The sequence below is a fragment of the Cynocephalus volans genome, chromosome 1, assembly GCF_027409185.1.
Source record: "Cynocephalus volans isolate mCynVol1 chromosome 1, mCynVol1.pri, whole genome shotgun sequence".
Taxonomy (NCBI): Eukaryota; Metazoa; Chordata; class Mammalia; order Dermoptera; family Cynocephalidae; genus Cynocephalus; species Cynocephalus volans.
This window is the reverse complement of record NC_084460.1, coordinates 48,091,150-48,106,873: the sequence shown is the minus strand read 5'-3', so window position 1 is coordinate 48,106,873 and position 15,724 is coordinate 48,091,150. Positions and strand designations below refer to the sequence as shown.

Sequence of the window (15,724 nt, the reverse complement as noted above, 5' to 3'; positions counted from 1 at the left end):
CATTCTACTCCAATTCTTCTGGTGACATTAAGAAGAAAGTCTCTTGTTGATATTAACAGGCATTCATTACTTTACTAATGCTTGCTGATCTCCCTTTTTAACAGAGTTAAAAATAATTAGAACTTAATGAGTGTTTTTGTTTTATTCATTGCAATTATTTTAATATACACTACTATTTACAAGCAAGGATGTTGATATTATATTTACTGTAATGATAAAACATCTTCTTTTAAAACATATTTAAGTAGAAACATAATCTATTTAAAGAAAAATATCAACTAAATATGGGTGGTAGATGGACAAGTGAAGAATCTAAAAATGGCATGAAAATTACTGAAGTGTGGTAGACTAATTTCAAATTAGTGACAGACTGGACTAATTCCCAAAATAAGGAATGTTTTGCTGGATAGTATGACTTGAAAAATATAAAAGAGCAGTTCCTTTTGAAGAAGGCAATATTTATAATGCCAATTTTCAAAACGTAAGTAACATCTGGAAATCTGAAAGTGTAGTGATGATCAAGGAAACATCAGTGTTCAGAAGGAGCTCCTCCTGTTCCTCACCATCACCTGTACCAAGCTGCCAGTTTCCTCTGGAATACAGTGAGCCACCAGTGGTCAAGAACCTTCCAGACACAGGAAATCAAAGATACAAACTAGTCTCATTACAACCAGATGGAACAGGAAACTTGAAAACCTAGAAGTGCTGCTCTCAAATAGAGGGAGGATTTCTCAGCCTAATGTGGACAGTATAATAACTCCTGAAACTTTCATGTGTCAGGCTTGAGGAGGTCTTGCTTTTAAAATATCATTTGATTGTTTACCTGTTTTCAGTATTAAATAGCGTCCTACTGGTCTTAGAGAGAAGGGGCATAGTTCCAAGAAAGTATCACTACTTGCAAATTCTTTCTGAATGCAGTACAATTTCCTGGCAATCAGAAGAAATGCCACAATCCTTTTCAGGGACATTTCTGTGCCCAGGAAAACTTCAAATAGAAATAAATGGTCCAAGTTGAAGATCTAATCTAGGGAGATAGTAAATCTGTGAATGAAGAAAGAAGTTCACACAGTCACCAAAAAATGTGTTTCTGTTTTTGAAGTCATCGTAGCAGGGGAGAAATTTGGCTCCTAGAAATATTTTCACCACTTCCTAACTATTTAACCCAAACAAGTGACTTCACTTCTCTGTGCCTTTATTTCTTTTTGTGTAAATGAGGATCATAATACTTACGATTTGGGGGTACTTTAAGTGAGACCATGTATGCAAGGTGCCTAGTGCAGAAGATATATTTGTAAATATCACTTCCTCTCTTCCCGCCCACTGGATGTTTTAAAGGGCAGGGAGTGTGAGGGAGCAGGACTTGGTGACAAAATGGATATAGGGAAGAGTTCTTAACCTGGAATCCAAGTGTATAAACACCCGGAACTTATTTGCAAAGTATTTTATGTTCATTTTTCTGGTCCAGATCTGTCAAATGAATCTCACATACCACTGCCTACCAGGCCAAAAAAGTTTAAGAACTGCTGAAGGCAAAATGCAAAAGTGACCTTCAAAGCTGGCTCTTGGCTAACTGATAACAATGATTGTGGCTTTGATGTTTGATAGATCTGGGATTAACTCCTCTCCTATTTGGGGCAAGACAGCACATGTCAGAATTACCCCAAGGAATAAAACAGTGTTTGGATTTGGATGTGTTGGATCCATCCCTCGGCCCTCCATAGAAGGGCTTTAGCCAAATTGAACTTGGACATTATGAGATTGGCCATTTGAGGGCTGATGCTGACCACTGTGCTATGGTCAGGATAAGGCTGCAGACCCTGCTATTGTATCATGGTGCCTGCTAGCTCTACATGGGCCAAGGAATGAATTTTTTTGGACTTGTGAGGGAATTTTTTAAAGTTTGTAGAGGGCTCATTGGTTAGCTTAGTTGGTTAGAGCACATCCTTATAATGCCAAGGTCATGGGTTTGGATCCCCATATGTGCCAGCTAACCACCCCTCAAAAAAAGAGTTAGTGGAAAAATACAATTAAAATAGGAATCTTTCCATGAACTTTTTGAGTACCCTCATATTACCATAATTTTCCTGAGTTGCTCATTTGTTTGTACCTATCAGTGACTGTATTGAGTAATTAATCCTGTTTCCCTCTTTTCACCAGCTACTAGAAAATATAAAGGCAAATGTGTTGCTTACCCATAGCCAAGACTTTGTGATTTGTGTTTTCTGTAGCAACCCCTCTTTTTCCTGTATGTGTATCCTAGCTGTAAATGTATGTTTATTTTCCTTTCGCTGCATTTTAAAATGCATAACTTAATTCATATTATCTGCTATACTGTTTACATTTTTGTAGGCCTCCTTCAAGTTCTTTTTGGAACAAAGTCTACATACAAGATTCAATGTCCAAGAATTACATCACAGGTTTATTAGCTGAACTAATGCTTTGCTTTTATGTAACATTTTTTGGTAACATCTTGATTCTCCCTTTTATTTTTCTCTTCCTTCAGTCAGTTAAAGAGGATTCAGTTCCCACAGGTGCAGAGGAGAATGTAAGTTCCGCATTAAATGACAGAATCATTTTACTCTCATCTTCCACGAGTTGGACCACTGGGCATTTTCAGCTCTGGGATCCTGTGTCATGCATGCTTCAAGTGTCATTCATCTGCTGTAGACTCTTTCACCCTGTCCTGTGATTAAGGACCAGTGGAGAATAACCCTGGATGAATTTTTATAACTCCCATTGAATCAATGCAAAATAGATGCAAAATCAGATCATGCAAAATAAATACAAAATCAGATCATGCATGTTTATAATTTGTTATCTTCTAAGGGCTGAAAGTGTCTACTATGCATAAGAACAGCTTTGCTCCTCCTTAAGGGATGATGAGGTGGCATCTTCTGCTTCATTCTACCTTGATTGCTCTTTCATCTTTATTTCCATGGTGATCCAGATTCTTACTAACTTTGGGTGGTACCCAGGATAGGTAGTTGCATCAGGCATGAAACCATCTTTCAGCAATAGATGCTGAGACTGTCAGTCCCAGGCCGGAGAGCTGATTCCACAGGTCTATGCCTGCAACGAGTGGGTTGAGCCTCACTGTCTTTCTGGCCTGTAATCTTCTAGAGCGATGGTCAAAACTTTTAAGACAGTACATTCATGTCTGAAGGGACGGCTATATGAAACACCACAAAAGCATATCTTTCTAAAACATCTTCCAGGAAGATTAATAAATCGGCCTCATGAATTTTAGACACAAAACAGCAGCTCTCTGCCCTGAAAGAAACAGTCTTCGGAAAATTTAAGTGAGGATAAGTGAATCATAGCTCCTTAAGATAGAAACTGAACATTATCATTTTGCAAAGCAAAATATGTTTGGCTCTTGTTTACTTGCCATGGATAGGGTGTGTGTTTTCATTTTTATTTAGTTACTGGAACTGAACGAATGTTGAAAATCCAAACACATTCCTGAAATGTTGTCCGTGATGTGGAATGAAAGTTAGAATGGCTATGTTATGATTCTCATTAGAAGAAAAAATTTTGAAATCTGTTTGTTGTTTTGTTTGTTTGTTTTTCCTTTCCTTCCTTCCTTCCTTTTGTTCTTGAGCCAAACTTAGTAGCTCAGCAAAGCTCAGATCTCTCATAATTCTAGAAAGTTCTCATGTATTTCCTGGCTATTTTCTAGAGAGTCAAAGTCTCTATTTCAGCAACTTTAAGGGAGGAACTCCATGAACCTTGTTTCCATGAACTATAAATTTAGAAGCTGTGGGTTCAACCCAGAGCATCAGTTAGATTTGAAGTTCTGAGTTTTCTGAAGAGAAACTTCTTTTTGCATGTTTGTGTGTTGCTGCTTGTCTGAGGAACTCTGTGTCTCCTACGGCTCACATGCTAAAATGCAAAGTTGATTTCTAATAGTTCAACAGAAGATAACTCATTTTCTAGAGTGAAATTTAAAACACAAATACAAATATGAATTGAGAGTTAAATTATTGATACCAAAAGATAACACAAAAGCTGAAAGGGATATAAAAGGAGGCAAAATCTTTTTTAAAGAAGCATGATAAAAATTGCTTTAAATTGCTTGGCCCTACACATTTCACTTCTGTGTTTAAGGTTCAACATTTCATCTTCAGGGAATGAGGATAAATACTTGTGATCTGGGCCCCATCATCTCCAGGCTGTGCCACGTCTTGAGCTCAGTTTACTCATCTATTAAATAGTGATAATAAAATTATCTATCCAGTAGGGATCTTGTAAGAATTAAATGAGAAAATGCACATAACGTACTTACTTCTGTGCCTGCAATATAGGAAAAGCTCAGTCATTCAGGGGTCAGTGAACTACAGCTCACGGGCCAAATACAGCCCACCACCTTTTTTTGGGTGGTCCACGAGCTAAGAATGGTTTTTACATTTTTCAATGGTTGAAAAAATCAAAAGAAGAAGAATATTTTGTGACACGTGACAGTTATATAAGAGTCAAATGTCAGTGTTTACTAATGAAGTTTTATTAGAAAACAGCCACATTTGTTCCTTTACATATTGTCTGTAGCTGCTTTGTCCCTAGGTGTAGAGTCGAGTAGTTGCAACAGAGGCCCTGTGATTGGCAGGACCCTTTGGGAGAAAAGTTTGCTGCCACCTGTGGTAATTGTTAGTAAGTAGGAGACATCATAAGTGAGTGTTTCCAAGTAATCAGTGATTATATTTACTTGTGAAATCAAACACAGGAAAAAATGGAATTAAAAGATAATGTGAATCTTTTCATGAACTTTTTGAAGGCCCCTTGTGCAGCTCTCAGCTGACTCAGTATCCATGTGGAGTGAAGCAATATGTAAAATATATTCCTCCTCCCCAATATGAGAGACAGCATTAATCAAACAATAAACAGGACTCTAAACCCTCACAACTGGACAATTAGATGTGATTAACCGTGATACAGGAGTGCTTTAGCTAGCAAATTCTGGCCAGAATATGGTTGAGTTTATTTTTCAAATTTCTCTATCCACAACTTTCCAAAACCAATCTATCCACCAATGCAAGACCCACCTGCATTTTACAAAACAAAGGACTGAGGACTTTTAACATTCCCAGAAGTTTTTCATGAAAAGAAAAATAAGACTTTTGAAGCCCATGGAAGTTTAGTGCTTTTTCGAGAATGAGGCTCTGGTCTTATTGGAAATAAAATCTATCTTCACTATAGAAATGACTAAAGCCTTCTGTTGTAATCCAAAAATGTTTTGGCCCTTAGTTAATTGAGTTCATGTTCTGACTAATGAAAGAAAAATCTTCCCTTACCAATGACCTATAAGATCAAGGAAACAGGTACTTCTGGTTTTTATCTCTCTTAATAAGTAGACTCTTAGTTACAAGTGAAAGAAAACCCAACTCAACCTGTACTAAAAAGAAGATGAAATTTACTGTCTCTCATCACTAGAAAGTAGACTTGGTTTCAAACAAATCTTGATTTGGGGCTCTCCCTTGGCTTAGCTTTCCTGGCCTGGCAACATTTCCAGCATCGCATCACCCAGTCCATAGTAAAGGAGAGGTGTGTCCAGTAGCAACCCTACATGGCCTGGAATTCATTCTCTTTCATTGGCTCAAATGCATTTATAGGCTCAATCAGTCAGCTTTTGCCAGGATACACTGCAGTAACAAACAAGCCCAAAATGTCAGTGGCTTTCAACAGCAAAGATTTCTTTTATTTTCCTCACTTGTGCTACAGGTCAGCTGTAAGTCGGCTATGACCGATCAAAGTTGCTGCTTCTTGCTGAGATCTAGAGTGCAGAAGCAGCCCCTTCCACAGGGACATGCAGTTCTAGTGGCAAAGAGATAACTGTGCCACGGGTGGACCATGCAATGCTCCTAAAGCTCTGCTCAGCCATGGTTTACATCATAGCAATTGACATTCCACTCACTGAAGCAAGTCACCCAGATATTGTGGTCACAGATATGTCATTCTTTGACAGGAAGGTGGATGAATAATTGGGAAAATAATTCATTCTGCTACATCCTGCCATCCATGAAAACCAACATGGTCAAGGAGCTAGACTGTGTTGATGGGTTTAGACCTTTTCAGTTGGCTTCATCTGAATCACATAATCTTAAAATTAGGAAGGATTGTTCCCCCAAAGCGAAATTGGGGTGCTGTAAACAGATGAGGGAAAATAGTTGCAGGATAAGAAAAAAAATCTTCACACAGTCTTTGTAATCAATCATGTACTAAATCCCCCCCAAATAATTTTTAAAATATTCTAAAATTAATACCTTTAATATCAATATTACTACGTTGTGGGTGAAATGTAAGTGGAGGAAATCTATTTTGCTATAAATCAGTTTCCAAAACCCCCAGCTCTAGTAAAAACTGTAGAAAGCAAATTTCAAAAGTAAGTATGGCACAAAATTTGAGGCAGTAAAGTGAAGCCCTTTACTGAAATGTGTATTGTCTGTATTAAATATACCAGCTGTCTTCATGCAATGTACATCATATCCCCTGCTAAAATCAAGCAAGAGTGCTTTCATTCTAAAATACAGCACAAATCTGATTTTAATTATGTCCATCATACCCAAAATTTAAATGTGCAGATGCAGTCATATGTTCTAAATAGGAGGTGACTTTTTCCAAAGTCCTGGCCTGGAAGGAAATCAGAAAACTATTCAAATAAAAATTGAATTCTTATGTCTGTATATGTAAATCAGATCCTTACTTAGTCCATATTGTCCTGGATTTCCACATTGGATGTCAGCAGATTTTCCCTGGCTACTGAAAACAAACTTTTTGGCCTGACTTTAAAGTTAATGGAAGTCTCTAGAAGTCCCATTTTTTGCCTACTGAAATAGCTACGTTTTGGAAAATTGTGGCCTCAGATTTTTGAGTTGACACCTCTCAGCATTTGAAAAGGTCCAGCAAGGGAACCATTGGCATTCAAATAAAGTTAATTTACAAAGTTATTGCCATACAATCTAATTATTTTATTATATGAGTAATTTTCCCTCCAGGCCCTTGAACACAAAAAAAGAACTCACTACTTCAAAGACAGAATAGTTCTGCAGCCTCAAGCCAATAGTTCTGCAGAGTCCACAAGCCAAACTCTGTTTGTTACCTACTTAAGGGCCATTTTTCATTCCTCCACCCTTCTACCCTGATCTTAGACAAAGATGGAACCTATTATAACCCCAGAGTATTTGAGCACGATTAGTCTAAATCAGTAATCCTGTTTTCTTCACCAATAAATAGCCTAGGAGTAAAGATGTGATCTAGTTCTGACCAACAAAATTTATGTACACTGAGGTAGGAGATCAAAATACAGAAGTTCATTTGAAGCAAATATTTTTGCTCTGACTTTTTTTTATCTCAGGACATTGGGTTGAGGATGTAATGCCTGGAACTGTGGCAGCTATTTTATGACCATGAGGTAACAAAAGGATGAAAATCCAGCATTCCAAGAATGGAAAGCCAAAGATAGAAAGAGCCAAGGTTCTTAGAGATATTGTGGAGCCACTAAACCAACCCCAGAACTTCCTGCTTTTAAGCTTGTTCCATGTCTTGTTGGTTAAGCCACTATTAGTTATTGAGTAACAGGCAAAACAATGCCATCCTCAGTGGAATAGCTACTTATCTGTGGTGTGACTTTAGTCAAGACATTCAAACATTCAGATTCTTCATTTGTAAAATAGGGATAATATTATCTTTCCTGAGCTATCTTTCTAACTATTTCTTGAGATTATATATAAAAAATATCTTTCATAATACCAGGCATAGTAAGAGGCGGTTATGAATAGAATCATTTCTAAATAATAGACATGTGTGAGGTGTGGTGGGTGAATACTTATAATTCATGCCTATGGACTAAATAGCTCTAATATTAACACAAATAACAACCACTAGTATTAATTGAATGTTTATTGTGTGTCAGGCATAGTTCTAAGAATTTTACATGTATTGCCTGATTTAATCCTCAAAATAAGACTTTCTGATTTGTATATGGTCCGCATCGAGAACAGAGAAAACAAAAGCACAGAGATGTTGAGTACTGGCTGTAAATTAGAGTACGCACAGGGTAAAGATTTAGACGCAGGCATTGCTCTATGATCATAACGTCAGACTGCCTACATTTCAGGCTTACCCCAAAGACTCTTGAGGCTGATGCTTGCTTCTCAGAAATGCTTTTGGGGCCTAGATGTAGAAATTCATGTCTGTGTTCAACTGCCAATCCCAGTTTCTCATTCGGCTTCAGTCACAGCCTGGTTTCCTAAAGATTGGCCCCCATTGAAAACTAGCAGCCCAGCAGCAGAAGCTTATTCACAAACATGTTTCATTTGGCCAATCCAGTGTTCTTATTCTTGTGATTTCTTTAGATGGGACAACTTGACTTTAGTTTACCACAGTCCCTACCACTCCTTTCTGTCTCATATCTGATCAGTCTATGCTGATAGTACCCCCTGGGGACTTTAGAGTTTATAACTCCCCAGCTTAGACATTTGTTTCCAGAGGGAAAATACTAGAAATCATGTCACTATCTTAAGAAATGTAGGTGGGATAGACTGCTGTCATTTAATTGCCATATCTCTGAGTGTTCTACATGCTGATTTGTTGATGGGCACTTCCCTGTGCCAATTGACAATACAGAAATTAAGGGTTCTTTTTGATTTGGAAAATTTGGGTTATTTGCAAATTAATGGCATATTCCATATGAAGGAAAGGAAAATGGTTTCTCCAAAAGCATACTGTATTTTTGGAAAAAACCTGAGTCCCCTTCTCCTGCCTCTGATATCAAGAAAAAGACTCAGGAAACTGGGGGTCTGGCACTAGCAAAGACAAATGCCTTTCGCTCTAATGTGCTGTCCTCAGAGGCAGGGGATGGAAAACTTGTGGCGTCCAGGGCCAAACAGTAAATATCTTAGGCTTTGTAGGCCATTTTTGGTCTCTGTCTCATATTTTTCATCTTTTAAAAATTTTCTTACAGCCGTTTAAAAATGCAAATCCCATTCTTAGCTTAGGTGGACATACAAAAACAGAAACTGGGCTGGATTTGGTAGTAGTTTACCAACCCCTGCCTGAGCAAACAAAGAAATTGCAAAACCTTCTCCTGGCCAATTAACTCTGTCCCATTGCAGAGGAGATGCAAATGCAGAAACTGTCCCTGCTGTGACCCCCCCCCCGCCCCCCCGCACAAACAGAGTGAGGTGCTGCAAAAGAACAGAAGTTGGAATCTGAGCATGGGTGAATGGGACCCTCCACTAGGCCCCCCTTCCTGGCTGTCCTTTTTGCCCACAGACACTCAGGGGGTTCTGAGCTCACTAGGTACCATGCTGGGGGCCATAAAAAACTTAGCCATAGTTTTCTTGCCAAGTTCATTTTTCTTCTGAAAGTGTAAACTTCAGTTAAGTAGTAAAGACAAAGGACTGGTCTGGGGTGAGGTGGGAATGAGTTGATGAAGGAGTTGAAAGGGCTATATTGAGTGGCTTTTATACTCTTCTTCCTGCAAAGAGACAGTTTCTCTACAGTTGCAGGGGAACTAGCTTTGAAACAGAAGGTGTCAAGGTCACTGTCTCTTAAATCTGGACGCATAAGGAAATGATTATTTCTGGTTTCTACACAGGCCAGGTGTAATTCACCTTTGTAATAGACCAAAGAGGGGGGCTTTAGAATGGAAGGGACATTGGGAATGCTCTGAAAGACTGTCCCCAAAAGGGCTCTTCTATCTATGCCTCACACTTCCATGGGAAAGGAATTTTACCACTTCTCTGTCAGTCTATTTAGCAGTTCAGAAACTGGCTGTTTGAGAGCACATTATACAAGTTGAGTGTTACTTCTTGAAGATGTGCCTGTGTAGAAATGGTTATAGATGCAAACCTGTAGCTACTTTGTGGACAGGGGTGCAACCAGGACTCCACTTTATAAAACACATTTTGGGGGAATGTTTTTTTTTTTTTTTCACTTTCTTATTACCTGGCAAAATAATCCAGGTGGTGTGTGAATCACCAGTAGAGATTATAAAGCCCAAGGAAGTAGAATCAACTTTACAAACAGTGGATCTCAGTGAAGAAGAAGATGCTGCACCTGAGCCTGCAGAAGTAAAGCCCAAAAGAGAAGAAAGCAAAGCACCGAGAACCTCCCTGCTGGTGTTTCTCAGACAAATGGTAAGCCCCTTGCTTCCAGCACAGAGAAAGTGCAATAGCTAAATCAGCTTCTGCGAGTAAAGGACCCACAGGTGTTATGAGATAAAATTATAGGTGATATATATGAAATATGAATTTTGCCATGAGAAAATATCCTTTCACCCTTATGATTTAATTATAGAAAGTCTCAGTTTATTGCTAATAATTTTTAACTCTTCTTTAACTTCTGCTAACTCCCTTTTTAACAAAGAAAGAGCTGAACTTGTGTCCCAAGTTTTGGCAGACAACAGTGTCCACTGAGGAGTTGTTGTTGTTGTTGTTGTTATTATTATTATTATTATTGTTTACTTCTAATTTTATCTATTTTTAAAGTTTCCTTCTGTTGGTGGCAAATGATATTGCTTTTCTTACTTTGGTAATGATATGAAGGTTCCTTTGGAAATACATTTATTTACATAAAGAACATAAAGCATCTTTTAAGGATTACATATTAATAGTCCAACTTTTGTACTGATGTGGCAAAAATTCTGAAGGTGACATGAATGACACAAATTTGACACAGCTGACTTGCAGACAATTCAAAAAAGAAAATGACAACATAATATATTAATAGTGAATATATATATATCTTAGCTGGTGAATTTACATGCTTTTAATTGGTATAAAATGGAAAGAATGTAGACAGACATCTTTTGGAGTCTATGAAGAAAGATGCACATCAAATATCAAACAGCCAGGAGCTTAAATAATATAACACAACAAAACCTAAATTAGTTGGAGGACAAAAACCAAAAACCCATGTAAAAGGCCATTGGTTAAATTCTCTTTTAATGAAAAACAAGAATTTCATTATAGTGTGCCTTTATTTTCAGGAGTATTTGGGAGTTTAATCCTCTGAGAAAGCAACTTTCCAATTTCACAGGCTCAACTTGTTAAGGAATCTTTCTAGTCCACACAACAAAACAAAGCAAAGCAAAACAAACCTTGCCAGTGAAAGTTTAGACATATTAGAAATAATTCTGTTAGAAATTGTTGACAGGAATCATTTTCTTTTCTTGTAATATTCTCATAGAGTAAAAGGTGTAGAGTAAGGAGTGGGCAATCCATATGGCCCAAACCCCATCAGTACTCCGGCCATTTGCTCTGCAATTTGGTGCTGAAAATGGGGATCAAAATTTGAGATTTTTAAACCAATTTTTACATGAAGCTGGGAAAGAAAAGAATATTTGGCTTGTTTCTGGCAACTCCTTTAAATTATAAATAGAATCTCCAAAGAGCTCATCATAGTAAAGGGTGACCAGCTTTCCCATTTCTAGATGGAATTGAGAGATACAGAAAAAAATAGCAAATAGAATGACAGTGTCTTCCCAACAACCAACATGAAGCTTCTTCATTTAAAAGAGGGGAAAATATAAGTAACTCCAAATAAAGCATGACGAAACCTGTAAACCACTCTTTGCGTCCATCCAAAACAAATTCTTAAATTTGAATGAGGTTCCATATTACTTAAATTTATCCCCCAGAGCGATCTGTTAGCTGGAGTGTGGGGAAATTTTCGAGCAGTACAAACTGGGTAAATTGGAACTGTTAGGGGAACAAATTGGGGAAAAAAAGAGTTCTTTGGAAGTGATTATCCTTAGGATAGGGATAGAGGTAGGAGAGAACACATTTTTTTCAGGTCATCTTCAGTGGATTCAGTGTCAGACCTTATAATGTCTGTTTTTCTTATCACCTATTGCCCATGAAAAAGGTTATGCTGGGAGCTTGAACACCCTTCTTTCCTTTTGGAAATTGCTCCTAAAATTCCAGATATTCTAATCATTCTTGTCTTGTTTTCTGTTTTGTTTTCATTATAACATTATATTACCATTGTGATTAATTCAAATACACAAAAAATATGGGTTTCCAGTTACCAAAATCCCCACCACTCCCTGTTGTCACACCCAGCCCAGCTCACTCATTTATGTTACTGGCCCTATCTCTGTGGGTATTTGAGTTTGTAATCCCTGACACAGAACCAGCTTGTTCTTTATAACAACTTCTTTGAATTAGATTATCTGGATTTATCCTACACAGATTAACCATCTATTGATAGACATTTGATTTGTTTACAACTTTTTGCATTCTATTTCTTTACTTACTCAACAAGTAATCATTGAGTGTCCATTATATCCCCTAAGTATAAACAGGTACAGTCTGTGCCTTCATGTGGAACAAAACCTAATGAAGAAAACAGACCCTTAGTTTTAACTCTAGCCTCATGTTCAGTGTGCACATACCAAGTGTCTTCACAGACTATCTCAGTTGCTTCGCTAACTTGCACAAAGATCCCTGTACACCTGCTTCTGCACGTATGCTAATATCCCCATTGGGTAGGTTCCTGGAAATCAGCTCCAGCAATTATTTTCAGAAAACACTTTTGGTAACATGTTTGGGGCTTCCATACTGATTTAAAGTCTTTGGATTTTTGCAGGAAAAAAAAAAAGAAATCTGCTCTATGGCCTTGAAAATAGAGATAGCATCTGTCCTATTACTAAGGGGTTTTGGGGTTTTTTTTTTTTTTTTGAGCCAAATAAGTGAATGTTTTAAACTAATTTTAGATAGCAAAATATGAGGTTTTTTTTAAAAAAAATAATTAATTTAATAGAAGAAAAAACTCAATTGCAAAACCTCTGTTCTGTTATGTATTCAATTTCTCCATTCATCAGATCATTGATTTTCTACTTTCTATTCTTTGCCTCTCAAGTTTCTTTCACATAACAGATTTTAGTATTCCATGGCAAAGTAACTATCAGTTGAGTATTTTTTTAAATAAATACATTGCCCAGTTTGTTTCTAAAGAAATCTGTTTCTTTCCAGAAATTAACCTCTTGTAAAAATGAAAACAGAAAGAATATAATTTTTCAAATAACTATATTTCAGAAAAAAGAAAAAAAGAGTCACATAAGTTCTAACATTTCATTTAGTACATGTAGTTGTACTACTTCACAAAAATCCTATGGGCTCCTACAGGATTTCAAAATAATTGCAAGGAATATCTAAGACATCTGTCATGCCCTAAATAGACAAATATTCTTATAAATATTAATTTGGCTGTATGTCAAGAAACTGAATATTTGAGGTGCTAGTACATTTTTATAAAGTGAGTGGGTAGGGTACTGTATTCATGTATGCACAAACCAGGTTGGCATATGAAACCGTAAAGGTGGTAGATAGAAATACATAGATACAGATTTATAATTTGTCAATATCTGTAACACCTCGCACTTAAAAAGTGCTTTCCTCCTCCAGACTCTTTTCACATACGTTGTTTCGTTTAATCCTCTTCATGTCATTTTCTTTGAACCATTAGTTTTATAAGAAAACCTTTGTTAAAAAACTGTTCTCAGGCTTAGAGAAAAACTGTGAGTTTTAATATTGGGCAAATTAAAGGCCCAAATGAGTAGACAGCCATGAAGATTTTTGTTTTGTTTCGTTGATTACATTCAGTCTAGTAAATCCACTAAAACCTGTTGAAATTTACTATTTGGAAAAAAAAAGAGAGTGGTTTATAATGGTAATAGTGAAACAAAAATCGGGAGTCTTCTAGCCAAAGTTCTTGATCTCAAGTTTTTCCCTGAGTATTAAAATATGAATACCAATGTGCTGTTTTAAAAAGGGTTTCTGAAAGAAGCACTTATTTGGGCAGTGCCTGTCTAAACCAGTGACTTGCATTCCTTCCTGCCCTGTAGTCATCTGGCACTTCTTGGTTATTAGTAACAAGAACAGCAATAGCCACCGCTTATTTACCTTGTGCTCGTGACGTGGCAGCCACCGTGCTAAGCGCACTGCATGCACTACCTCATTTATTGTCACAGAGCCCTGTGAAACAGACCCTCTCACTGCCGCACCGTGGGGGTGAGGGCACCGAGGACTCGGGAGCGCTTTAGCAATTTGCCCAGGGTCCCAGAGCTGGTAAACAGCAGAATCGGAATTCAAATTCAAGTTTTTGTTTTGTCATTTTTGTTGATGCTAAAACTCACACTTTTGCCCGTGTAGTTGCTGCTTCCTGCGATTTTGGCAGCTGGTTATCTTTGAGGGTATGTGGAGGTAGGATCACCTGAAGCCCCATTTTAGTAATGTTTTCCACTGAAACATTATTTTTATGTGCTGGGCTGTTGCACTAGAATTACAACAGGGCAAAAGAGAGAAAAATTAACACATGGTTTACATAAAGCTTGGGCATTGTTTTTCTGAATGTATTTGTCACTAAAATGAAATTCACCTTGGCTGGGTATTTCCGTCTGAGTTGTCTGGTTCCATTTCAAGTGAGCACCTTGGTAAAACACATAGCTTGGACTCATAACCTTTGTTGATTCTGGAAATTCCCAGTAGATCTAGTTCCCTGGGTGTATTGTAATGAGGCTGATCTAATAAAGAACATTGCTGATATATTCACAATATTTTAAAATTTCATCCCAATTCTTTTAACTTTGGTTGAATTAGATTGCCATCAAAATATATTTACATGTCTTTCAAAGAAATGTGAACTGACCACCAAACATTTCTGCTGAATATCTAAGTGATATATATTGGAGATGGTTCAGACATCCTCAGGGTATGAAGCTATAGGAATGCATGACACAATGAAAGAAAGAAAATATGACTTCATTAATATGCAAGGCTTGGATGCCACAACTAGATTCCATCTCAAAACTGCAGGCTGAGTGCTTCACCTTTGACTCTCATGAATAAAAATAAACTCTATAAAGAAAGTTGCTCAGTATCATGCTGGAAAATCTCTGAAACTACTTAACAGTCTTCAAACTGCTCTTCACAGTATTAAATCATCTCTGAAAGAATTTTACTCTCTTTAAATAGTAACTTTGCTATTTTTGAAAGCTGGTAAAAATAAGCCTCTGTGGTTATGGTCCTTCAGATACAAAGCCCAACATGGATTATCTTGATTTGTCTCTGAAAGAGAGCTCTGAAAAGAGAAAAGAGAGAAGAAAAAAGGAGGGAAGCAAGAGAGGGAGGGAGGGAGAGAGGAAGGAAGGAAGGAAGACAGGCAGGAAGGAAGGAATGCTGGAGGCTGAATGGAATCCCAGTGTCAGAACCTTCAGCTGTGATGGAAAGGCTGATGGAGCTGCTCACGGGGAGGGAGGCAATGACCAAGAGAGTCAGTTTCTTTTTCTAAACCCTCTCAAGCAACTGGCCCTTGTGAACAATGCAGAAGACCCAGAGGAAGGAAAACCACTTTCCGTGTCAATGGATCTAAACTTTATCTGGAGGACAGGCTGGTCTTTATGTAAAGGACAGACCAATCCTTATCAGCCTCTGTACTGAAAACCTTGGTGAAAGCCAATGATATCCCTAAGAAAAGTACACGGAACTTCCAGACACCACTGATTCCATTCCTAACCAACCGGGAAGCATGTGTCAAGGTTCTACCCTATGTCAAGCTCTGTAAATGTAGCTTTGGGGGTAGAAAAGGACATAGAAATTCCCATACAGTGTTAAACCATTGATAGTCCCAGTCAAGTCTTCTGAATTGGACAGCAGCACCAATATTTAAGCAATATTTAAGAAGGAGCACGGTTGACCCCTGAGGATAGGCATATCCCACAAGCGTC

At 37.7% G+C, this 15,724-nt stretch overlaps 1 protein-coding gene across 6 annotated transcripts in view; it reads left to right on the top strand.

The window, feature by feature from the left end:
* BCAS1 (brain enriched myelin associated protein 1) overlaps nt 1–15,724 on the top strand; it is a 95,941-nt gene that overhangs the window by 63,542 nt on the left and 16,675 nt on the right. For 3 of the 6 annotated variants that reach the window (XM_063075748.1, XM_063075733.1, XM_063075725.1), the window contains 2 exons: nt 2,504–2,545; nt 9,960–10,133. The exons of 1 other annotated variant lie outside the window; for it this stretch is intronic. In XM_063075748.1, the coding sequence (XP_062931818.1) occupies nt 2,504–2,545; nt 9,960–10,133 (216 nt within the window). The remainder of the gene's footprint in view (nt 1–2,503; nt 2,546–9,959; nt 10,134–15,724) is intronic. 2 more of the 6 variants (XM_063075740.1, XM_063075758.1) reach the window with 2 other exon arrangements.